Source organism: Aythya marila, assembly GCF_965140915.1.
Source record: "Aythya marila genome assembly, chromosome: 7".
NCBI lineage: Eukaryota > Metazoa > Chordata > Aves > Anseriformes > Anatidae > Aythya > Aythya marila.
The window spans coordinates 28,541,638-28,566,775 of NC_139048.1; the positions used below are offsets into that span (position 1 = coordinate 28,541,638).

Consider the following 25,138-nt stretch of genomic DNA (forward strand, 5'->3'; position numbering starts at 1 on the left):
ATGATTTTGTTTCCATAAAAACAGCCTAGATTTTGAACACTTTGTTTCTTTTGGTGGTTTTTTATCTGTCTGAACTGGCCAGTTATTTATGATCTGATATTTGGCTGCTTCAGAAGTCATTATCACCTCAATTTCTAATTTTAATAACTATTCTCTTAGTAAACCTCAATTCAAGTAAGTTTCCAAAAATTTGCTTCAAATCAGTGCCCTGCATCTTCTGGAACCCACTGAAGTTATTTTCATTTCAAAGGAATAAATAAACTTGTTAAATTTTAGGGTCTTATGGCTTTCTCTGATGTGACATTAAGGAAGAACTGATTTACTTAGGATAAAATGGCTTGGGCGGTTCCCACCATTCATTCAACCAAAGGCAGAACTACTGGGGCTCCCTTGTGAATAAGTGTTTCGATAGCTCTTTGTGCCATGTGCTTTTAGGTTTAGAAGGTATGTATTCCCCCTGTGGGCTGACTATACCTCATCATTCTTGTGATACATATCTCTATAGATCACAAAATAATTCTGTCCATTTATACTAATGCTCTAGAAGGAGCACCAGGGAAAAGCAGAAAATTACTATTATTTTATAGCACTGTTTTCCTTTCCTTTCTGGGGAAATAAGTACAATCTCATGGATTTAGTCACTGTGGAGAAATCCTTGGCTAGAAGGATGCTTCTGTTTAGAGAAGGCAAAAATTGAAGTGCTAAATTGGGGATGCTGCAGATTCTACACACCTGTAGAACAATGTTTTTTTGGAGAACTACACCTGCTCCTCCCAAGGCTTAGTTTGGAAAAGCACATCTAAAGATAAAAAAAGATAAAAGATAAAAACTCTGCATTCTTCTCATGAAACATACTTCAGGGAAGTTGGAGGGGGCTTCCAGAAACCTTCCTATAACTCTGGAACATTGGCTAATTGTGGGTTAAGTTGGTCTTTTAAGTGACTGTTGGATAAAGAAGCTCAGTATGGAAAGAAGCGTAGACTCGTTGTCAGATTCCTTTCTCTTCCCCCAGTATCTCAGAAATTAAAATAAACATCTGAGACTTCAAATTACTGCTCAAGTGCATTACCTTTCGATCGCATTGTACAAGAAAATGAAGGAAAATGTGTTATTAATGAGAGAAGGGAGCACTGACTGTGTGATTAAGTTTTCATTTGCTTGACAAACTTCACTAACGAAGAAACCATCTCCAGAAAGTAAAGTAAGTTTTTCCCCAAATAGCTTTGAAGTTAAACCACAGTAAGTGAACAAAGGCCAGTTTTACATCTCATACTGTCCTTTCCTCTCAAATTAATCGTAGTAGGCTTATAGGTAGGATCCATGATGTGGTAGAGTATACCTAAGAGTAAAATCCAAGTGAAAGAAATAACTTTATGAGCTGCATAAAGAAGAAATAATAAAATTGCAATGTGATTCAGATGAAGAAGTGAACCACTGGAGACAGTTCTGATGCTGAACAGGTTACTCCCCTTGATTTTATCCATGCTTGTCTTGTGTTGGGTGTTTGTAGGAGTGTTTCAGAACAATGTAGGAAGGTCTTCTGGATTCAGCTGGTCCATGGTTCTTGCAGAGGTAGTAGCTAAGGTGATATTCTGTCTTGCACCACTCAGCTACTGGAGTTATTGTTCTGCCTGTGGCTTTTGATCTTAGGGCTTAGGAAACCAGAGCTGTATCCAGAAGGAAGCTCTACACCTTGCGCGTTGCTGTATGTTACTATAATGCTGGGTATCTGGGCTGCAGATGGTCTATGGCGAGGCTCTCCTTTTCTTGGTCCAATACTGTTCAGGCACTCACCTCTCTAAAAGATGCAAGGATTTAAAAGAAATGGAAAACAAATAGCTACATGGAGATCAGATGGCATCATCTATGAAAATATGGCACATATTCAGATCAGCACTTTGCCAATCCCTACTACCATCTCAGTGCCAAACTGAAAGGATGGAGAAAGAAGTAGATCTGAACACTTTTTGCAATGCCTCATGAGGATCTCATGAGGAGAAAAAAAAAAAAAAAGTTAAATAAGATAATATAATGAAGCACAGACTTTGCATTTGATACTTAACAATCTGGTTTACTTTGATGAAACACCAGGCTAATGGCAGCACATTCAACTGTGGAAAAAAGTTCTGACAATGTGCTCCGGTGGTCTGTGAATTCAGTGATGTAAGGAGTCCCTCCATAAAGAAACCTAGATAGATGACAAGGCACCAGTTTAGGTTCACTGGGGCAAGAAATGATGTAGAACTCAGGAAAAACAGCATGGATATTTTGAAGGGTAAAGCCAATTGGAGAATAGAAAACAGGATTCCTGAAAACAGGAATTGAGGGAAAGATTAATTTATATTCAGTAGTAGTGCTTAGCTTTCAGTAGCACAGGACCAAAAAATGAGTGTTAGGACCAGGCTAGCATTAGCTTATTATCTTATAAGAATTACTACTAACAATAAATGGTTAGAATGTTTATATTACATTCTGATTATTACTGCAAAGGTAAAACTGGCTTTTCTTCACCTATCAACTCTCTTCCTCTTATTTCCCTGTCTGTCAAGAATTAAGGCAAGTTGATTCACTTGTGATGTATATATATATGTATGTACATGTATATCAGTATGCCATGGCTTTACACAGAAGCTTTACATGCTACATGGAAGAAGAGAGAGACAGTAGGACAAGAGCTTACTGAAGAAATGGTATGGCACGTTTCAAAAACTTACCTGTATTTCCTCCATGTTGCGTTTTTGTGCTGTTTTGCACTAACCAAAACAGAGAACATTAAATAGTTACCAGTGTGACTTTGCACAGTGGTACTTGCCACAGATTACAGCTGTCTCAAAGGGATGGCTATCTGAAAGGCTATCTCAGCTTCCTTTGTATATTATTCAAAAAAGGTATCCTAAAATAATGCTTCCACACTCCACTAAAGAAATCACAGACATCATCAGGAAACCTACTGAATTAAAAAAAACAAACAACAACACCTCAAATTTTTTTTAAGTTGGTCTTCAGGAGAACGCTGTAGTGCATGTGTTCTATATCAATCTCTGCTTAGTTTCAGCAGTGATCTATTCTCTGTGGTCTTATTTTCTGTATTCTGGTGGGAGTTTTGTGTGATTTTTACATGTCAATGAGTAACTTAATTTGCTCAGAGATTGGTAGTGTCAATAGTTTTTGTTCTCTCCCTTAGTTAGACCCATGCCAAATATTTAAATAACAATTCTTACAGTAGGTGTAGTGGAATACTCTGCAACATTCAATTCCACCATTGGTATGTCATCAGCATCTACAGCTGCCTGAAAAATTAACACAGACAAGAAAGACATAAATGATGTATAGGTATGTCACCATATCCTACAAATGTGAAATACAGAGGGTGGGGAAAAGAAAGGGAACAGAAGAGGAATGTAGTAATATACTACACGTAACCTTGTACTACCAAATATAGGAATGTCCTGAATATAGTCTTGTTTTTTACCTCTCACTGTGTGTTCATTTCATAGCAAATGGTGAGACAACAGAAAGATGGATCGAGTAATTTGGGAAATACAAGGAAATAAAAATATTACTGAATATACAATTAAAAGCAAACACAAGACAACATGCCGTTCAGATGCTAAGTTCAGTAGTTCAATATAGCAGCTCCTTTGCTTGTCAGAAATGCAACAAGGAAGCTGAATAATGAACCAGGGAAATAAAAATCTGATGACCTTTTACAGCCTCAAAGACATTACTTACTGTGTTAACTCATAGGTTAGTCCCATCTTCTAGGCAGGAACCTTCATGATTAATTACGATAAAATGTGCAGATTTGTTAGCCTACTATTTGTCTGAGAATGTAGATACTATACATTCTGTTACCTTCTCAAAAATCCCAGAGTGATGGCTTTGAAGTTTAGGTTTGGTTCTTAGGTTACTAGTTTCGGCAGTGTCTTTGCCCGTTCCATAGGAGACCTGTCTGATAGCAGGACTGAAGATCATACTGGTGATATCCGTTTCCATATCAGTATAGCCCTAAAATGAATACAGCAAAAACAATCACTTTAGCTTTCTTAGACTTCTGGCCAGATAGTATCATAAGAATCAGTTTTGCCTAAACAGAAACTGTAAGAGAGACAGACTGTGCATAAATATTATTTTTACAGAGACGATGCCACATGTGATTTCATAAAATGTTTTGCTTAAAAAGAGATACAAACAAAATCACCAAGTCTATTAAACCAAGTTTGGCTTTTTCTTCCTCTACAGAATCCACTGCAAAACTTTAAAAAAAAAGAAAAGAAAAAAAAAAAAAAAAGCATTCAGTTATAGACTGGTGTTGAAACTTTTCTAATATACCTGATCAGTCACTTTAGAAACACTTAGTTCCATGAAGTAGTTCTAATTTATAAACCGTGTTTCAGTTAATGGGAGAACATACAGGGGGAAAAAAAAACAAACAAAAACCAAAACTCAAGAATTTCTTAGGAGTCAAACATTCTTCTCTGAACTACCTTCTTTTCCTCACTCTGTCCGCCTTTTCACTACGTTTTAATTGAACTAAGTTAAAAGAACATAGTGTCTAAAGAAATTGAAATGTCACTGTTAAAAACAACTGTCAGAATGTAGAGCTTGACTGCTTAGATACAATGATTACCTTGACTGTGAAAAATAATCACAGAGAAAATAATGGCCTTTTCATATATTTCAGAATTGTATTTAAAACAATTACAGAGTTATTAATGTAACTTTGGGTAGCAAGAGAGAACTTGGGATGCCAAATATTCGCCTTGTTTCCAGCTGCTGTGCAAGACATCTGGCTTCGCTTACACTGGCAGCAGCAAGGTGTTGAGGTCATCTGTGAAAACAATTCTTCAATGCATTTATTGATTTTTATCTATGTCTGATGATTAATGTTTCCAAATACCTCCCACTTCACCTTCAGAAAGCATTACCTGTATCCTTAAAACTTTTTTTTCGCTAGACAATTGTTTAGTGACAAGAAGTTTGGGGTTTTGTGTGTCCGGACTCCAAATTTGTGGTCAGATAAGTACCCTCCTAGAAGGATGGTCAGGCTTTCAAGGGTGCTCTGACTCTTGAGCTTCCTTTACTTTCTAAAATTCCTCTTGTTCCATCTTTCCACCCTTCCTTCAGTGTCACAAATGGTAAGGAATCAAAGAGCTACATTTTACTCTTACATGTCAGCTTACTGTCTTTAGTTTCACTTTGACCCTTGACTTTTTCTGGAGCACTTGTAATAGGTACCATAATGCCTATATGCTTAATGCTTTATAAAAAACCTAGGGCAGCTACCATTTTGAAGGACTATGAAGATTAATTACTCTGCAATTAGCAGTGTGTGTATGGGAAGCATCTTCCTTACTGATTCACTTTCAGAGACAGAAGATAGTCGCCTTCTTTCTTTCTGCAGCCCACTTATCTCAGAAGACTGGCTGGTTACAGTGGCTCGTCTGGAGGAGGGATAGCTGCTGAAAGATCGTGAGTCTTTTGGAGAAACTCTCAGCAGGGATCCAAGGCAGGGAACATATGTTGCAATGGCTGCTCTAATGGATGAGAGGTAGAACCAGTCAGATTTTTTCTGTTAGCACAAAAATTCAGTCATCATAAACAATGCATTTATTCAGAGAGATGGACTTATGCCGCATGGACTGGAAAATTACTGGGCACAATAAAGAGTTTTCCAGATATCCAGTGTCTCATAAACAATCACCCTGCAAGATCACTTATTCACAGTGTTCTGTGGAATTCAAATTTATTGCTTGGCAGGGACAAGGGCATTAAAGTACAATTCTTTGAACCGAAGGGAGCTATTAAAATGATGTTTTATCTGCTTTCAGCTTAATCAGGGCAAAAATAAAATTCTGTCCCTTTAAATTGAGCCTTGCAGAAGTACCACATAATGAATTATTTTAATCTTCTCCTAAGCAGCTATTCTAGCTTCCTCTTGCACATCTGTCTGCCTGGTATCTGTAGAGTAGTACAAAATGTGTAGTTATATTACAGTATTCTTTTTCTCATATGCAGCAAATCTTTTTGCAGGAAAATCTTTTGTACAGCTTTTTCTCCCTCCCAGTCAATCTTTCCACCTAGAAGTCTGCGTCTGCCTCTTCTCCATCCACTTCCCTCATTGGTCTGTGTAAAGGGTGAAACAAAAGAGTACGTATGGCTTTACTGCCATCCATCAGATCCCACAGGCTTTATCTGAACTCAATGTGGTAATGACCCTAGATGTTACAAGCTAGAGGAAATACTATCTGAAATATGGAAGCTTGAAGAAAGGTGGGAAGACACACAAAATAGTGAGGGACTGGCTTGACTTACTAAATTGCATCCCTCCCTGGCCTGGTTAGTTTAACAAACTGCTATTTGTAACACTGACAGATGTCCGGCTCTCTCATGAAGATAGTTAACAAAAATTTACAACGATTTTCTCTGAGCTAGGAAAGTCTCTATCTTTTATCATGTGATCTGTAAGTACAGATCAGCATTCCATAAACATCTCTAGATCCCATCTGCACAGTAAATTGTTCCAAGTACAGATTCCACTGACATTTATATGGCATTGAGAAGTTTTCTTGGGGAGGGGAAGGCAGTCTTGCAGAGGTAGACTGAACAGGTGAAGCAGAATTCAAATACTAGTCCCTTAAGTGACAAAGTTACTGTCTGATATTTTCTGCTATATATTAAACATAGCTTACAAAGTGAACTTACCTGTATTTGGGGTGAGTGATGGCATAAATGATAGGGTTATGGATGGCAGAAGCTTTGGCAATCACAGCTGGTATTGAATTCATGAAGGGTGTTAGAACATGGGAATACCTAGAGTAATGCAAATGGATTATATATTTAGTATTGAGCTCCATATAGTTATATATATATATATATATATATGCAGTTACACACTGATGAAAACCCCTAATCACTGCTCCTCCAAACAGTGAGAGAGCAAAATTTTACATCTTTTTCCTGCAAGGATCAGCACCAGCCTAATTGCATGTCAGAAAGGCGACCTTCTTGGTGCTTCTCTTGCAGCACTTCAGTTTTATGACTCAGAGGTAACCCCTGTATTGCTTACCCTAGGGACAAAGTCTTCCTGCAGTGAGTGAATGTGTGTTCATCAGAGTATCTATCTGTTCAAAACTCAGCAGATGTACTTGCTAAATTAGGATAACCTAATGGGTGTGCAGAATGAGGCATTATAAGGAAGGATAATTAATAAATCATTTTTCCTTTTCAAACTTTGCTTTTTGCCTGATTTGATCTAAAATAGAGGAGGGGAATGTGTCTTATGGTGTCATACGTTTGGCTTATGTTACTGTGGCCACACATGTATACAGGTTATGAGCCTCTAAAGTATACAGAAATTATGACTGATGTCCATCTGCCATGCTCCTGTCAGGCAATTCATTTGAAGATAGCCTGAAGTAGCCCACAGAGTCTGGGTCAGAAGAAAGTCAATAGAACAGCTCAGACCAAAATAACAATAACATTTCACAGGTGGTTTCTAGCAGGCAGTTTCTCCGTGGACCTGCTTAGGGGCTATGAAGACCTCTTCCTGCACTGGTAGAAAGTGCTCTAAGTGAAATGGCCCATTAAGTCAGTCTTTCCTTCCATGAATATCATTCTTTCTTTGTCACAGCTCTTCTTCCTGAGAAGGCAGTCTAAGTTCTGCCTTTCACTTAGCCTTGCATTCCCACTTGTATTCCTGAAATGCTCAGATTATCCTGTCTCAGAAGGTCTCTCATATGAGTGCTGCAAACAAACAATGAAGAGGATTGCAGAAGTAGGTGGCAGCTCATCATCCTGGTAAAGACATTTTTCATCGTATTATGGCTATGTTTACGCTCTGTGATGAGGAAATGGTTTGCCAGTGGTAATACAGGAACCATTTTGTCAGCTGCCCAAATGGTGAGATGCCATTTCACCACTAATTTATAGTTTTTCTCTGATAAGAATTGTCCAAGAAACATGTTCTTCCTAATACAATAATTAACATGGCTGATCCCAATCATTCTTTCAAAGCATTGGTTAGAGGAGTAATTCTTCACAGGATCTGGAGACCACAAAACAGTATGACCTTTATGGAATGGAGTTTTAGACCCTGAGATGAGAGCTTTGAGATGAGATGAGTCTCACCTCAGCTTTGGTGAGACTGGCAGAGCGTTCAGCTGACAGAAACAAATAACAACGAAAGATTTTGTTTAACCACTTGCAGAAAGTACAACTTTAATGTAACCCGGAGATCAACAGTATTAGTGATCATGACTGTGTTCTAGCTCAATAGTCCCCTTCCACAGGGGGAATCTTATAAAGGATTTTTTTGAAGGAGTTAAGATTCTTCTTTCTTTTTTGGGGTATGTTGTTGCTCTGTCAGATATTGCTCTGTCTTTAGTCCAGGACAGTAGCCACAGACTTCCATATTTTGGCACGCAGTGATTTTTGTCTAAGTTCATTGTAATAAAAGGCAACAGAAGGCCTCCAGGCTTGGTCTGTTAATCTCTGAAAAATCCCGGAAGTATTGCCCCAAAAGCATAGTTCAGAAATAGAAGAAAAAAGCTGAGTGAAGATGTGTTGCTCACCAGCTGTCTTTATGAGCAAAATTTGCAAATGCTCATTTGTCAGATACTGCACAGTTATAAAATTGGCCATTTGTTCAGATTTTAGTATGAGACGTGGGGCAAAAGTCAAGCTCAGGAGGTACTTGATCATCCTAAAGTAGATGCTGAATCTTACAGAACAGCCTGACAGTTCTATATGGCTAAAATGCTTAGTTTAAAGCATTTTTATTATTTTTTTTTTAATGTGTCTGAGAGCAAGTAGTGCTGCAAGGTAGCTGTGATGCATTTCTGTGTCTTCTTTCTTCTCATCCATCTCTAGTGGTCTCACATCCCCAGTGATCCCCAGCAATACCAGACAACAATGCTGTGTACAAATTCTGCATTAATAGTATCACACTTCTGTTGAAAGTACTGTATAAAACACTGGTAATTAGATGAACATGCTTATGTGATTTATATTTACTCTATTTTATATCGAGCACCAGAAAGCTCCCCAAAGGAAGTATGTACTTGTCTGAGTTTGCTTATGCATGTAAGGAATTTCAGCAGTTTGATGTAACACAAGCAAATGAATGGACTTTTGTAAATAGAAGAAGTGGAGAAAGAATCTCCATTGGGTGAATCTTTTTGCCTCCCCTAGTTAGCATTTTGGTGCTAAATAAAATTAACATAGTTCAGATGTGCAAGCATAGAGAATCTACATGCAGAAATCACTGGCAGTTTCTTATTTTGCTAGTAATAACCTTCCTATTCCTGTTTTCTTTTTTTTTCTTCTTGAAAAGTTGAACTAAGAAAAAATCACAGTCACTGTGTGTCTCATTTGTTAAATGTCACTCCTGAATATGTTGTTTTAATGCACTTCAGGCATTAGACTTGACAGGTATCTTTGACTTTCATCTGTCTTTCACAGTTTCACAATTTCTGCTTTCACTGAATATTTCTTTGCTGATAAATTCATAGTTACCCAGCAAAAGCTACCAGAGCAACAACAGAGTATGGTGACCAGGAAATGACATAAAGCAAGATGACAATCAGTGCAATCTTGGCCAGCTTCCACTCATTTTTCATCCTCTGGTACTGTTTCTGGAACTCTTTATTTCCATGTTTGCATCCAAATGTCTGTATAGACCTAGGGGAAAATAAACATAAAACAGAAAAAAACAGAAATAGGGAATTAAACAAACTACTTCATAAAATGTGGCAACAATTACTCTTACACTATTTTATAATATAAGTCTTGTACTTTTATTGTATATTTCTATATGTATGTGACCAGTCCCTTGCAATTCAATGTACTTCTGTTGGACTAATCAATGGCAAAAATCTGTGGGAAAAAAAAAAAGTCTTGTACCAGAAGAATTTCCACACATAGCATTGTCCAATTAACTTAATACCCAATTTATTAAATATAGTTAGAGAAATCTTTGCTTCTGTAAGTCAGAGTGTGTTACCATACCGTCACTCTGCCCTTTCTGGCTATGCGACTAGATGTGCTGATATCTACAGGACAGATAGCTGCAGATTATCAATGTAGTGGCAGACCCTGGCCTTTATTTTTGCAGTAGGTTTTGTTTCAGAGACCTGTAATTAATTTTTATCTCTTTTTCACTCTTTGTCAAACATGGAATTTGCAGTTTAATTCCATTTTTCTGTGGAATAGTTTTTATACTCAGTTATTAGGCGTCTCTGATGTCCCTTTAGTATTTTGTTGTTGTTGTTTGAGTTGGTTAATCTCTGTTAGAGTTCGTTAATTTCTATAGTCCTTTCTCATCTTTCTGATTTCTGAGGCTGCTACTCATACCCTTTTCTGTATCGTTAGCAAGAATCCTTAACAGCTCTGGTGTAAATTCAGAACCCTGAATGGCCCTTCTAAGAACCATATTTCTTACCATGTTGACAGAACTCTTGTTTCCTGTCTCAGTCACACATATGAACAAAAAAAAAAAAAAAAATTCTTTTGTTAATCTTTGTTTTAAGAAAATAAGCAGTCATTTTAAACAAATAAATAAAAACTTAAGACTGTTAGCTACTTACTTGTTTGCCTTCTTGATAGCCTCAAATATAAAGACATAGCTGTATATGATAGCAATTAAAGGAATGAAAAAGACAAAGCAGAAAAGCAGCATTGTGTAGGCGCGGACTGATGGCGTGAAAGTCATGTAGTCCCAAGAGCAGGAAGTCAGCAGACCTTCAGGAACATATGCACCTAGAAAGAATGGCAGGAGAAGGCATGAACCATGAAGTGATTCTTATTGAGCATTCTGAATGCAAAAGTTAGAGAAAGATACTCAGAATAACATGGGATTTAGACCTGTTCTCTTGTAGGGGAGAGTTTAAAAAGATACACGATTCTTTGTTTAAACTAACTCTTTTATTTTCATTTATTCTGTTGCCCTATTGTTTTTAAGTTTAGCAGTCTAAGGCTTCCGTAGATCTGAAAACTGAACCATTTCATTTCCATTCTTTGTTATAATTTAAAGCTGAACCCAGTCCAAGGGCATTTCTCCAAATACTTCAGTTGGTCTTGGATCAGACCCATGCTGTTTTCAGATATGCCCAATTCCACTCAAATTGCTTTCTTCCTAAAGAAGAAAGAAGGAGTGAAATTAAACTGAAAATGAAGCTATAGCTACTACTTCTTTAAACTTCTGCATATTAGAGAAATTTACTGTGCAAAGGAGAGTGATTTAGTGTGCAGGTCAAATGAATTTTGTCATGAAATAAAGGTGAATACATGGTTAAAAAATGTCATGCATGCATAATATTCTGCCTGAAATAAAACATAATCTTCTTAGAGCAACTATGTCAAACAGGTAAAGACATTGTCAGCAGCAACTTATTTTTCCTTTGTATTTTAATTTTCACTGTTTTCAGTGGTATTTTCTGTTGAACTTTCGAAAATACTGCACCAGATGTGCTCAGATGCATCCAGTTATTGCGTGAGAGTTAGTACTGTGGATACTATTAGAACCTAATTATAAGATAACAACACCCTTCAAGTAATTATGCTGCCTTCTCCCATTAAGATTCCAGAATCTAAGACTGTATTGTCATTTTGTTCTTCTAATACTGCCTCAATTCAACTGAAGGATGCTTCTCCCAGTATTGAGGTTTGCCTGCTTAAACATGCCTCATGTTTAAGGGGGACCAGACTGACAATAACAAAAATCTACTAAAACTCAACTCAGTAACTGAGCTTGTTGCAGCATCCTTTGGGAAGAAAAAACATCGCTATATTCTTACCTCAGCTGAGCTGACACATTCTATTCTGGAATTAGGGAACACAATAATGGGCTGGAGTTTTTGAATGATGAGTTCATTCTGACTTACTGACTGAAACTGGTGACTCATAGGAAACAAATAAATGGTGCCGAGATGGATCTGATGAGGAAGAATAACAGAAACTGTCTTTGTTACAAGTGGCAATGATCAAGATACTGTATACGTGTTCCAATTTGCATGCATAAAATTAACATTTACAAAAGCAAATTGGTTAATTATTACTAAATGCCACCCCTACCGGAAGCTTTAATGAAGATACCATTGGCTGAGTGGGCAATGTGACCGACACCTAGTGCTGTTTGCTCATCTATAATATAGTCAAGACTTTTTCATGATGTACTTGCACAAAATATTCAGACTGTATTCCTCTTTTATATGAAGAAAGAAATTCAGTTTGCCACCACTCTCTTACACAGCACCTCTGGGAAGGAAAAAAGCCATCTGGAAAAATACAAATGTATCTATTTCACTTTTATATAGTTCAGTTTAACTCAACAAAAGTAGATAGAGGATAATAGACAAGCACACCATTCATAATTTTGACCTTTATTTTATCTCCTACTCTTTTTACAATAAATAATGAGCTCAAGGAGAAGTGCCAGTGTCATGTAATTTGTTCATATGCACTGGGTGTTTTTTCTTCTGATTGAGATCTTCAGTTTCCATATGCTTTTTATCAGTTTTTCTCAAATTGATTTGTTGATGCCTAATATGCAAGCCATTTATTCACCCCCTCCTATACCTGTAGCAGACCAATCTTAATCCAATGATATGAGGAAAAAAACTTGTATTCCATTTCACTTACTCCATCCAAAGAAGGGTGGGAGGCTCCACGCCAAAGAGTACAGCCAGACTCCTACCAGGATTATCAGGGCCTTCTTCTTTGACATCACTCGAACAGAAGCCAGAGGTTTTGTGATGACAAAGTATCTGTCCAAGGCAATCACCATCAAAGTGATCATAGATGTAATGCCAAAAAGAGCTCCGCAGAAGGCATACAGCTCACAGCCTTTCAATGAAGATGACAGAAGTAGCAGTGAAATTATTCTACCCATGCTAATTTATTTCTGGGAGGTTCAAGTCTATGTTTCCTATCAACTAATGTCTTCTGGAATTCATAAGCAATGGAACTTCAGCTTTGCAGCAGTTGTAATGCTATTTCAAAGCAACTGTTTATCTTGCTAATTGTATTATCCATGGAGATAAACTTCAAAGATTTCATTTGCTTCGATTGCTGGAGACAGCAATACCTAATCTATTTTCACTCATTGACTTATGATGTTCCTAGTGGGAACCTTTCAGCAGTCCCATGTCTTGTGTAACTCTAGTTTTACTTCAGCCCCCGTAGAAACAGCTAGTTTGTTCTACAGTGTGTTCTAGCAACTGTGGTATCATGGAGTCATTTCCATCTCAAAGTCAGTGTAACTGGAGTAAATATTCAGCCTATGAATATATTCATGAGTGAAGTTGTTTGAATATTTCAAATCACAATTAGAAGCCAGTTGTGGTTTTTTTGGTTGTTGTTGTTTGTTGTTTTTTTTTTAAATTATTTCTTAACATGTGCAATTGAACACTTCATGGAAGTGTTGTTTGCTTTAAAAAGAAAAAAAAAGACCATCAGAAATAGCAACCCCATGTCTCATATTCCTCTCTGTCAATACCTATTAAAGAGGCAAAGACTTGTCTTCCTCGTACTGTAGTTATAGAGGAAGAATGAAAGCACATTCCTCAAACACACTTTTTTATACATTATTGATTGTGGGCTCCTTAGGACTGATTTGTGCACCTTTTATACCAAAGGTGAAAATTCCACTATTGAAGTCTGCAGCAGATTTGCTGTTGACTCCAGTGGTGCATGTTTCACCTGGGGTTTCAGACTCTGTTGCAGGTGCATCGCCTTCTACCTGCCAGATCAGAGGTTCTGAAAGGTCAGAATTAAGAGAAGAATGATTCAGCAAAGACTGAAGGCTGTGCATTATGATTATTATAGAGTTTAAATCGTGAGAAAGGTAGTGAATAAAAATTAATAAGAAAGAGCAGCTTTGAATATGATAGACCGTTTTAATATTTTTTTTTTTGTAAGAGGCAGCTGACAGAATCTGTACTATCCCTTGTGGTTGAATCCCTTAATATCATCTTTCCTTTTATATTTGCTATTTAGATTGTAACCTGGTTTGTACAAGAATCAGAGTTGATATTTTTCTTAAGTACCATTGCAGCTTTTTGTGCAGTCCAGTCAATTGTTCTCATGCAACCATGACCAGATGTTTTCTGTAAATCATACATTAACACCGACTCCCTCAAGAACATTTTTTTTTTTTCTTTTACAGGAAATGTTCAGTTAGCATTTTTGATGTGAAAACTTGCTTTTGCTAAGCTTGCCAGTGCAAGTCCCTGAGCAGTTTATCTAGAACAATTATTAAGCTGTTGTGTGTTGAGTTGGTGGTTCTTTGTTGCAGGACTCTGCCAGTAACTACTTGAGATGACTGGGGAAGAATGCTGGCAAGGAAGCTGCCCCTGTATCTTATGTTGCCCGTGTCTCAGTCATATCTCATGTGTGTAATTTTCCTGGAAGTGTTCAAGGCCAGGCTGGATGGGGCTTTGAGCAACCTGGTCTGATGGCAGGTGTCCCTGCCCATGGCAGGGGGTTGGAACTGGATGAGCTCTAAGGTCCCTTCCAACCCAAACCTTTCTGTCATCCTATGAATTGCAAGTGTACCCCAGGGAATTGTAAGTTAACTGGCACTATGGTGAGAACATATTTGGGATTTCTTATAATTAATAAATAAATATACAAACCTTTCTCACCAAAAATCCAGCGTTTGTGGAGACTGTTGGTGAAAAAAACTGGAGATTGCGTAATGGACATAAGGAAGTCACTGACAGCTAGATTGATGATGAATATGTTGGCTGGCTTCTGAAGGGTCCTACTCCTACAAAGAAGAGATCAGAAGGAATATTGCTAAACACTACTCAGTGTTAATTACGTTGTTATTCTTTCCTGTGAGCCTTGGCAGCTTCACTGACACCAAGGCACACCACAGAGCAAGCTAGAGCAGAGTGCTTCTCATTTCTCCTGTGAGAGAATGTACGCAAGGCTCACTTTTACACCCTTACACTCCTGTGCATGTTAGAGGGTTGTTTTGATAACCAGCTCAGTGATGGGGATAAAGCATGTTTGTCTTTAAATACTCTGACCCAGTGCACTGCATGTCCATGATTAACAGGAAATTAAAGCTGACGTACTCTATGGATTTGCTGGATCTGGGTCGTGTTGAACTGCAGGAAGGGAGTGCATATCTCCCTGATACTGATCTTATGAGCAGTGACTTCCAAATATAGGGATTAGGCAAACTCACTAGGTACCACACCAAACATTATGTTTTACATCAGTTCTGCTCTATGACACGCATTCCACTTGCCCAGACACTGATTCTGAAGAGGTCTGTAGCTAGCCTAGAGCATATCAATAGCTTATGCAGGTCAAATAATATTATAGTACAATGCCTTAAAGGGTACACATAAAAGCTCAACTGAGAGCACCTCCAATAGGGGTTCATTGTAACTGTTTTAGCTCCTTTTTCAAACTTTTGGTCTTACACAGAAAAAAAACCTATCAGAATAAATGATAGGTCTCGATTTCTTGAGACGGCTTTGTAGGCATCCAATGTGTTCTCTGAACTTCTGATACATTTGTTACTTTGCTATCAGTGTCCCTTTTTGTCTTTATAGCATCTTCTAATGAAGACAAGCTGTGTCCTCCACTGGAACCACAACTGCCACGGTTGGACTTCCTGTGTGGGACCAGCCAAAGAGCTACACTAGGTCACTTAGTTCATCCTTGTCTCACATATCTGGTCTGTGTGCCAGCATCTTATCTGTTCTTAAGGCCATGTCATTCACACTGAAGTGTTGGTACCTACTCTGAATGCACACGCTGAAACAGAAAATATGAGATTGCCTGGGCAAACGTGCTGCCATTTTATCTTTTTAACCTATCATTTACTACACCAGATAAACTCAGATTCAAGACCCAAATTGATTTGGTCTGTATTCCAGTGATTCAAGTTAACACCATCAAATTGTCATATATTTGTTATTGTTTAGGTTTACAGAAATGTGTAAAGATCAATCATAAAGCAGGAGCTCACTGGCTTGACATTATTCCAATGCTCTGCCACACAGTGCTGAGTGTGACAAAGCAGAAGCAGGGTCAATAAATAGGAATGGTGAAGATATCATTGTTGTCAGAGATCAAATATCTTTCAGATAAAAAAGCTTGGATGTGGCTTTGTTGAAAGGAAATAAGCCAAGTGTTAGAAAAAGTAAAAATGAGAGACATTGGCAGTAAGGAACAGGGAACAGAGCAACTGAGAAGTAAGCAGCAGGATGAAGGAAACATCTAAAATACTGAAGATACATGAGAGAGGCAGGTACAAAACATCCCATCAGTGCACTACAGAAACTGTTTAGCCAGTAGCAAAAAAAAAAATTCACTGAAAGTTTTCCGCTCTGGCTGCATTTTTATCACTTGGTATATCTGGGTGATTGTTTGCCATTTTGCTACCAGACCATGGTGATTGGGAATTCAGAGGGGAATGGCAGGTTGCCAGTTTGTTTCCTACAGCAATGTCTCAATGCATTTACAGTGGCAATATGTCTGCACGGCATACAGAGCGCAGTTCTGGTGCTGTTAAGTTCATCCATTTCAGTATTTAAAAAAAATCTAAACCAAGATACCTGCAGAAAACATAGATGACCAGGAAATTACCCAGAGTTCCTGCGATCCCCACGATAAGAATGACTGCTCCAATTGTGTAGTGGGCGTGGTCTGGGACATCCACTGTAGGAAAGGCACCAGGAACACCTTTCGCTGTCATCTTCTATGAAGTAAAGAAGAAGTCATACATGTAGGTATATGGTCAGATTTTACTGAATAAACTGGCACATGCTTCTGTAGAAGGGGAAACAGTCAAGAATGTGAAAAGCCAGCAAGCGAAAAAAGTCAGAATAAGCTAATTGATTTCAATTTACAGTTGATCATCTTCAGGGACTATGTATGCCATCAGCAGCACAAAGGTCAACATTGTTTTATGTGTTTATTGTTGATTGAGGCTTCTGGTGAAGAAAAGCAATCTGTTCTCTCCCCAAAGAGAGAGAAGGATATGGAAGAGAAAAGAGAGACAGGAAGGGACCATTTGTATTGATCTGACATTAAGTAATGCAGAGCTTAACAAGTAAATTGTCTGCAGTTTTCCTTTAATGAAAGTTTCTGTACCTGTGAAGTGTGATTTCTGTTGTCCTCTAACATCATTGTCTTAGAATTCTCTAAATAAGTAGAAATGACCTTCTATTGATAAACTTGCATTTAATCCTTTAGCACCATGGCTATTTCATTTCTCCCACTGAATAACTACCCTGAAGACTTAGTTACCAAAAGCTGGCAGTATTGAACAACAGTCTTTTGGAAAGTAAATTAAGGATTAGAAAAACTAAACCACCAAAACTTTATAGCATGTGTCTTGTTTGCACACCTGCCTATTTTCACCCTGGACTGAAAGGTTATTTTGCTCCCTGTGAAGTTTGTGGTAAAGCACATGACGAAAACGTGTTTTACTTACTGATAACTCATGGCAAAATTCACTAGGCAAGTATGAAGACTGCAGCATTTTAAATAATAGTTTAAAACATTTTCTTAGTGTCAGGAACCACGCAGAGTGTTTAGACCAAGTGACCCCAGCTAAGTAATGAAGTAAACAATAAGTCTGCAGCCAGGAAGCAGGATGACCTAACAGAAATTGAAGAGGACAGCCAAACGGTCACTGTTCTGCTGCCTTTTTGATATAAGGTCTGGCAAGGAGATTTAAACGCTCACCTCCATCCATGTGCTACTGTCCTAAACACGCCTTGGCATCAGCTCTGAACCAGCTAACGTAGTCATGATAAATACCAAGCCCTGTACTCATTCATCCGCACAGACGTATCCTGTCTCTTTTTCATAGCCAGGTTTTTCTCATCAGGGGTGGCACTCGGGAATGGCATGCCATGACCACTGCTCATAATTCAAGTCTGCAAGCTGCAGCCATGGCATTCCTCAGCTACTGGGCTACAAGAATCATGCCAGAGTTGAGAAAAGCCCAGGAGGTGTCTTGAATAGTTTATATCTTGCCTCCTGTAAATATCATCAGTCTGGCTGTGGCCTAGGATCCAGGGCAAGGGAATTGCTTGTATCAAGGTTTGTGCCTGTACCAAGTGTAAATAATGCTTTGAGGCTGGATATGTTCTTTCCCATCACAGGTACTAGTACAGCTGTCATATGCTGTCCTTCTTTCCCAGGAAAGGCAGGTTGCTGTCTGGAAAGGAGGAAAGCACGTAGAGGTATGCGGGTATGGAGTTCTCACATTCTTCCTACAGCTGTGTCAGCCACTGGCATTCACAGTTAGAGCAGAACTCATGATTGCCTTTGACAACACCGCAGTTATCAAAGGACAAGAGTATTTCCAGACAATAGGGGCAGACATTAGCTCTGAATTGATCTCTGAGATTGTATTCAAGTTAGAGAGACAGTTTACATTTAAAACCAATGTGCCAGTAGCAAGAGTCAAACCCCAGGAGTGTCTGAAATTGTACAGGAGATTGTCTCTGCTTGTGTGCTGAGGATCTGCCTGCAGCAATCCTCAACAGGAAGAGTGTACTCCCTGGGTTTCTTCATTAGCAGGGATGAAATGCTAGACAAATAGTCTCATCTCAGAGAGTGAAAATGTAGCTCTGGCTGTTGTTATAATTGGAGCAAAATGTTATTATTGCATTAAGGCAGATATGCTGACTGAATGACAGTAATATGATGTTTATTGCTCAGGTTCCTTCAGCAAGTGTAAGTTGGCTTCACATCATAAACACCAGTGGGCATCTTACCCATGTAGAAATTGCTACACTTAACGCACTGTCAGTAGAATAACACAAAATCCCATACGAATAGCAAGTGGGAGAGTCTGAGATAAAACTTAAATAAATGGGATCAGGTCTTCTTTGGTTTGGGCTTATTTTCTTTTCCCTTACCGTTATGGTTAAAACATTTTTTAAACTGCTGCTCTGCAGAGAGTTAATCATGATTATTAATGGAATGGAGATTTCTGACGTTTTCCCCCGTAGCTATCCATTTAATCAGAACTGGATCAAGGTAACAGAAATGAAGCAACTAAAGGAGCTTGTTTTGGCTACAAAGAACAGATTTAAAATGGCTTTGATTTAAATGAAATTTGTGGGGGACCAAGGACAAGGAAAAATTTGAAAGATAAATATAAATACACAGAGAAATATCAATAGAGGAAAAGATTATTTAAGGGACAGCAGAAGACTTCCAGACTTCTTACTCGGGGATGAAACAAGTTCAGAATGAATAAAAATGTCAAGTGTGAAAAAGAATAATATTTATAATGGAGGAGTGATAAGACATAAAAAATACTAAATAGATAGAGAAAGAAGAGGTCTGGCAAAGAGAAATAACTTCACATTTTAGTATGGACTTACTGGAGGCCTGTTATTTTCAGCACAGGATCCAATTATGTCTGTTCTCCAAGAAATACGTTTGATTATTTAAAAGAAAAAGTCATTTCAATCTTTTTATTGGAAGTACTGGTCTGATTCAAAATGTCTTTAAGTCAGAGAAAGGTGCTACCCAACCCAAAAGGCATTAGATCAGGCCTAACCACTTCAGATTCATCCCTGAGTTGCATGCATACGACTTCCTCACTAGGAGATGAAAACACATGCCTATCTCAAGATCATCTTACAAGGGGAAAAGATGGTGTTTGAGAAAATCAGGACAGCAGGATAATTGAGAAATCAGACAATTCCCAAAGCTTTTTTCTATTCATTTTCTGCAGCAGATAAGCTTTGTTTAGACTCTATCTTCTTTTGTCACCCCCAGTATTAGGACTTGGGTGGCATGAGAGAAAAAAAATCCCACTGTTAGCAATCCCCACCATAGCAATTGTCCTTTGTGAATGCTCAACCTGTCCAAACTATTTCAATTGCATTGTTAACACAGAACATAATTGTTCTGCATGTTCTTCTGTTCAGCCTTCTTTCTATATACACTTCATAATGAAGTTAAAAAAAAAAAATCAACAGGCAAAACCAACACTTACTATTTCTCTTCTAAGTAATATGACAAAACAGCTTGTTTTATGTAATGTGGTTCAAAACATCACCAAATGAGCAAAGCAGCAGAACTGTAAACCAAGAGGTTGGACATCTTCCTGTGGGTGAACAATGCACTACAACTTTCCTGAGACAACAAATAAAGGCACTTGCATTTGAGGCCCTAGACCACTGGGTGCCAGTATACCCACAGGGTTACTGTGCTGTGGGTAGCTTAGACTAGTACTAATTCTGTGGGAAACAGTTCATTGGGAAGCATCAACTTCCTGACAATCAATGTAAGCATTGCACATTTCTCAAAGAAGCAAACAGAACAGGTGCTTGAGAAGTTGTGGAGGACATACAGGTAATAACTGAAATGTAACACGATCTCTTCACTGCAAGTACCGAGGGTCTGTTTGAGAATGTATCTTCTAGCCAAGGATGGCATTTTAGGCATCCTTAAAAGCAGGCTTTATAGTATTGCTTGGGTGTGTATGAAAACTGGCCTTTTGCTAGAACTGTATAATAATTTCTAAGTGTAATAGGCAAGCCATTTATTATTTACACTGTGGTTTTGCAGAATCAGATGGATAATTAGGGTTGTTAAGGAAGCTGGGAAGTGGTCACTGATTCATACCAGCAGACATGGCAGAATACCAGCCTGCACATAGCTAGGACTGGGTGTCTCGCAGAGCTGTGTAACGTGCATAATGAACACTGATGTTGGAATTCCTTTTCCACCACAGAGTCCTAGCAGTTGGTCCGTACCCTAAAACAGTGTTATCCCTTTGAAAGGATAATCATAATGGAGGGTATTTTTATCCTTCATATAGAGGTGTAATCCTTTTCTAAATCCTGCTCTGTCATTGCCTTAAGAGTCTGTGGCAACAAGTTACGAAGGCTGCTCCATATCAGTGTATTTTCTTCCAGCAGGTTTAAGTGTGTTCTTGGAGAAGCGCTAGAAAAAGAGGGAAACAACTCCATTTAACACAGTCTGCCTTCTTAAAGTGTTCATTGTTATCCCTAAAGGAATGCTTGTCTGCTATCTGTAACTAACCTGCTAAAGCAGAACTGGCCGTGTTTTCAGCTATCATTCGCTATCATTGATGGAGTCTTAGAATCATGAGCTGCTTTTAGGGAGTTTGGAGAAAAGAAGCATTTGATAGTTGGTGAAATCTGTTTAAATCCTTGCTGTTCTGGCCTTGTGCATGTAAGCTGCAGCACAACGTGGAACCTCTTTATATTTACTGCCTGCTGCAAAAGCTGGTTGCAGGAGAGGCAGAATCTTTCCTGGAAAGCCAACAAGGGGAGATACCCTACCTATTTCTTCGGGAATAGAGCAGTGGGCAGGCCCTTCTGCTAAGGCCTGGTGCAAACAGAGAAGGGGTAAACATCAACCAGTTGCAGAAAGCATCAGTGTGCAACAGAACTCATTTCTGTGTGTAATTTGCCAAGAACCTGCAAGGGGCTGGTCTGAAGGAAGTTGTAAGGATAAAGAAATTCTGCAGTTAAGGACAAAGTGTTTTGCCTAGGTTAAAATGAAATCTACACCAGGAATATTTGATGCCTTCATCTATTCTACCTTGGAAATGTATTTATTATACACATTTTTATAAAAAGAAGGTTATCTAGGTAGCTATTTTAAAATTGTTAAGAAAGCAAACAGCAATACCAGCTCACCACTGAATAATTTCTAGTAGAAGACATAACATTGTTGAGTTCTCATGCCCCCTCACTTCCATGGCATTAAAAAAATACTTTTGTCTAAGTGAAAAAAGGGCATCATGCAAACAATACGGTATAACTACTACTGGTAAAAAAAAATGTTCTTGTTCAGAGTAAGAAAAAAACACATTGTTTAATTGCTCTTCTGAGAGACCTCGGTTACTGGAATCCAACTAAAGCTAGGAGTGATGATGATAGAAGCAAGGCCACTGATGTAAATATTTGTACTGAATACAAATCACATTTGATGTAGCCCATTCCTCATATTCTTCCTATGGCAAGAGTGTTTAGTTTATAGGAAAACAAGAAATCCACATCGGATAGAATTTGAACATATTTCATTCTGATTGATTGATTTATTCCTCTGACATTGTTTCAGAAGTTGGGAACAGAAAAGACTAGGACAGGGACATTCTTCAGCTAGTCCTGCCTGAACACCAGATGGATTATACTTAACAAGACAAGAAAAGGGAAATGGGGAGTGCTATGTTGTTGTTCTTAGGCATTCATCTAACTTTCCAACTGTAGTCCCTGGTTTTGCAGAATGACTGGTTTAATGGAATAGAGCCCCGTTCCTAAACATGGCAAGTTTGGCAGTCTCATTTTGACTTCGGCAATGTATTGGGTCTCTTTGTTCTTAATTTTCCTACAAACATTGGTAATGAAGTTGCTTATTTATACAGTGCAGTTTATAATATCAATAGTAGCGTTAAGTCTTTTACATTTTAAGAAATCATATAGCTTGGAAGAATGATCAGAACCAAAATACTGTCATTTCCTGGAGTTTCTAGGTGCAGTTTTAGTTCTGCCTACCTACCAGAGTCTTCCAACAACTGATAGTACTTGTCTTCACAATTTCTTGCTCTGATTTCTGAGCTTGCCTCTATTGGCACTTTCCCTGTGATGACACACAGCACAGAGAGGAGTGTAATCAATTCCACCTCAATTATGGTTTCAGCAGGGTGACGCCAACTGCTAAGCCCTCATTCCAGTAGGCAGCAGGGCTTTCCATGGATGATGTTTGTCCCATTGAGCAATTTGGATGGCAGATTTTATATCCTGTCTTCCAGATTTAATCTCAGCCACAAGCAGCGCATATTGCTTTCAGTCCTGAAACTCTCCTAAACCAATCTTGGTATCAAATTAAAATGCAAAATTTTGAAAATACTTGACCTAGGGAGAAGTGGACAGATAATTTCATCTTTTAGCAGAATAAAGACAAAAATCATTTTGAGTTTTCCAGTGTGAATCATTCTGTCCCCAGAATCCTTTTCTGTTTTGTTTTGTGCTCTCCAGTCCCATTTCTCCCTCCCTGCTATGTTCTGCTATCCTCTTTCATTATGTTATCCATCTAATTTAGTTTGTAAGCGCCTTGGCTCAGGATACTTCTGTTTATTTTCCTGTAATACACTGTGTACTTCCAGGTTTTATTAAAAAAATAAACAGGCTGCATTATTAGTATGTAAATAATAAAATATTTACTGCTGCTTCATTATAAATTAGGATCAAACTGTAGCACCTGGTCCAACATGCTTTATGCATAAAAACTTCAGAAGTGTTTGAAACTTTCACGTGTTTTTTTTAAGTAGTCACTGGATTATGTGGCTCATGCCAAAATACCTGGGGTGACCACATCAATGCTTTAAGTTAAATTTCAGATTTCAGAAACTCTAAAAACTAGCGTGGCTCTTTTTTGTTGTTGTTATTTTCTTTTTAGCAGCATTTTGTATGAACAGCAGCCAAATAAACACTTCACAGATCTAACAGTATATAGAGATACATAACCAAGAAGAGATTTCTGAACCCTTTTGGTTTGGTTTGTGGGGTGTTACGCAGAATATTTTTAGAAAACCCAAAGGGACTCCATCCTGAACTGTCATTACCACAGATTCACACCATCACACTTCAAAGGAATTTTTCTGTTAGCATTTAACAACTGAGAAAAAGCTTTGGTAGAACTTACCTGGAAAACCTTTCTGAAAAGCTTTCTTGAGTAACTGCAAGTAACAACTCTACAACATTTACATAAGCACTTCCTTATATTTACAGACTGTTACAGAAATTATGGGGATTTCCATTTTGAATAATACCACCAGCAAGCATTGTGTTTGAACTGCTGAACAACTGTTTAACTTACAAAAACATGCTCTTTTTATAGTTTGCAACATATTCAGTGTACTTTGCCTTTAGACACCCTTCCTTGTCTTCTGCCCATGTAAAACTGCCAAAAACTACTGTTTCTACAACCCTTTCTGCAGTAGGTAAAAACAGAAATAAAAGAAGGTTTTTAAGTTTCCATTAGATTGTTCACTATTGCATTACAACATTAAATATGCACATGTACCTTAAATATCCATTTACAGTTCTATAAATGCCAGCTTTACCAGCAGAACTACCTGCTACAGCTTTTAGTGACAGAAAGCACTTACTGTTGGGGCTCTAAGAGGCAGGTCCATCAGTGTGTAGGCAACCGCTTCCGAGTCATTCCACACATCAAGGGACTCCACAGTTTTGGTGCTGTTGGGGTCCTCAGAGGGACAAGAGATCCCCCTTCGAATAGGCTGACTGTTCATGTGAACAAAATCTAAGCAGTAGCAAAGAAAGCAAAGCTCTCCCCTGATTTTAAGTCAGCCAATTTTATTTTATTTATTTATTTTGTGTGTGTGTGTAAAGCAGATTGTCAAATCCTCTGTCTGGAATACTGTGAGAGCTAGTGCAGAGTTTCTCACTAAAGCTTCAGATTGCTTTACCCCATTTTCAGCTTAGGAAAGGGCAACAGCAGCAGCTTCCATTTAAATACAGGAGCCTGCAGCGTCTGCACATGCCCAGTTTGGTGCTCGTTACATCCAGATTCAGGCTTCACTTTAATGACAGTATAAAACTGATGCTCACTTAAAAGTATTGTTGTTTTTTTTTGTGTTTGTTTGTTTGGTATTTTGTTGTCTTTGACAAAGTTATGTCTGAAGTGTAATGCTATGTATGAAGACAAAGAAGGTAAAAGGTTGACCTTGCTATCTCTCTAAAATGTTAGACTTTACTGCTCATTGTCACTGTATTGGTGAATTAGTTTTTTGTACTCAGTGATTAAAGAAAATGTATGTGTACAGTTCTGCTGAAATTGTCTGAACTCAAATAGATTCTGATATTTAACAAAGTGCTTGTGCGCACTTCTGTCTTGTAGAATTTAGGTCATGGTTATTTGTTGGTCCACTTCTAAAAATAAGCAAGAGAAAACAGGGATAAAACCCACTGACATCATCCTTTTCTGCTCTTTAGCTTTAAAAAAAAAAAAAAAAAAACAAAACACACGCAAATGCCTTAGGCGCAGAGAACAGCAAAAAACATTTGTTTCAAGAGTTGTCTGCTTTCTTTTTTGGTTGTGTTTTGTTGGGTCATACATGAGCAGATTCTCATTCACCCACATCTGCCTTAAC

At 38.2% G+C, this 25,138-nt stretch overlaps 2 protein-coding genes across 7 annotated transcripts in view; one reads left to right on the forward strand and one right to left on the reverse strand.

Annotated features, from left to right (window-relative positions):
* Positions 1 to 25,138, forward strand: part of WAPL (WAPL cohesin release factor) — a 156,487-nt gene that overhangs the window by 13,196 nt on the left and 118,153 nt on the right. The gene's annotated exons all lie outside the window — the stretch shown is intronic.
* On the reverse strand, positions 1,607 to 24,277 carry OPN4 (opsin 4; the record flags this gene model as incomplete). Its single annotated transcript, XM_082765276.1, has 12 exons — positions 1,607 to 1,798; positions 2,715 to 2,753; positions 3,222 to 3,290; positions 3,856 to 4,008; positions 5,357 to 5,537; positions 6,706 to 6,813; positions 9,517 to 9,681; positions 10,587 to 10,758; positions 12,640 to 12,843; positions 14,634 to 14,767; positions 16,575 to 16,717; positions 24,134 to 24,277. The coding sequence occupies 12 exons, from the start codon at positions 24,275 to 24,277 to the stop codon at positions 1,607 to 1,609; spliced, it is 1,704 nt and encodes a 567-aa protein (XP_082621402.1).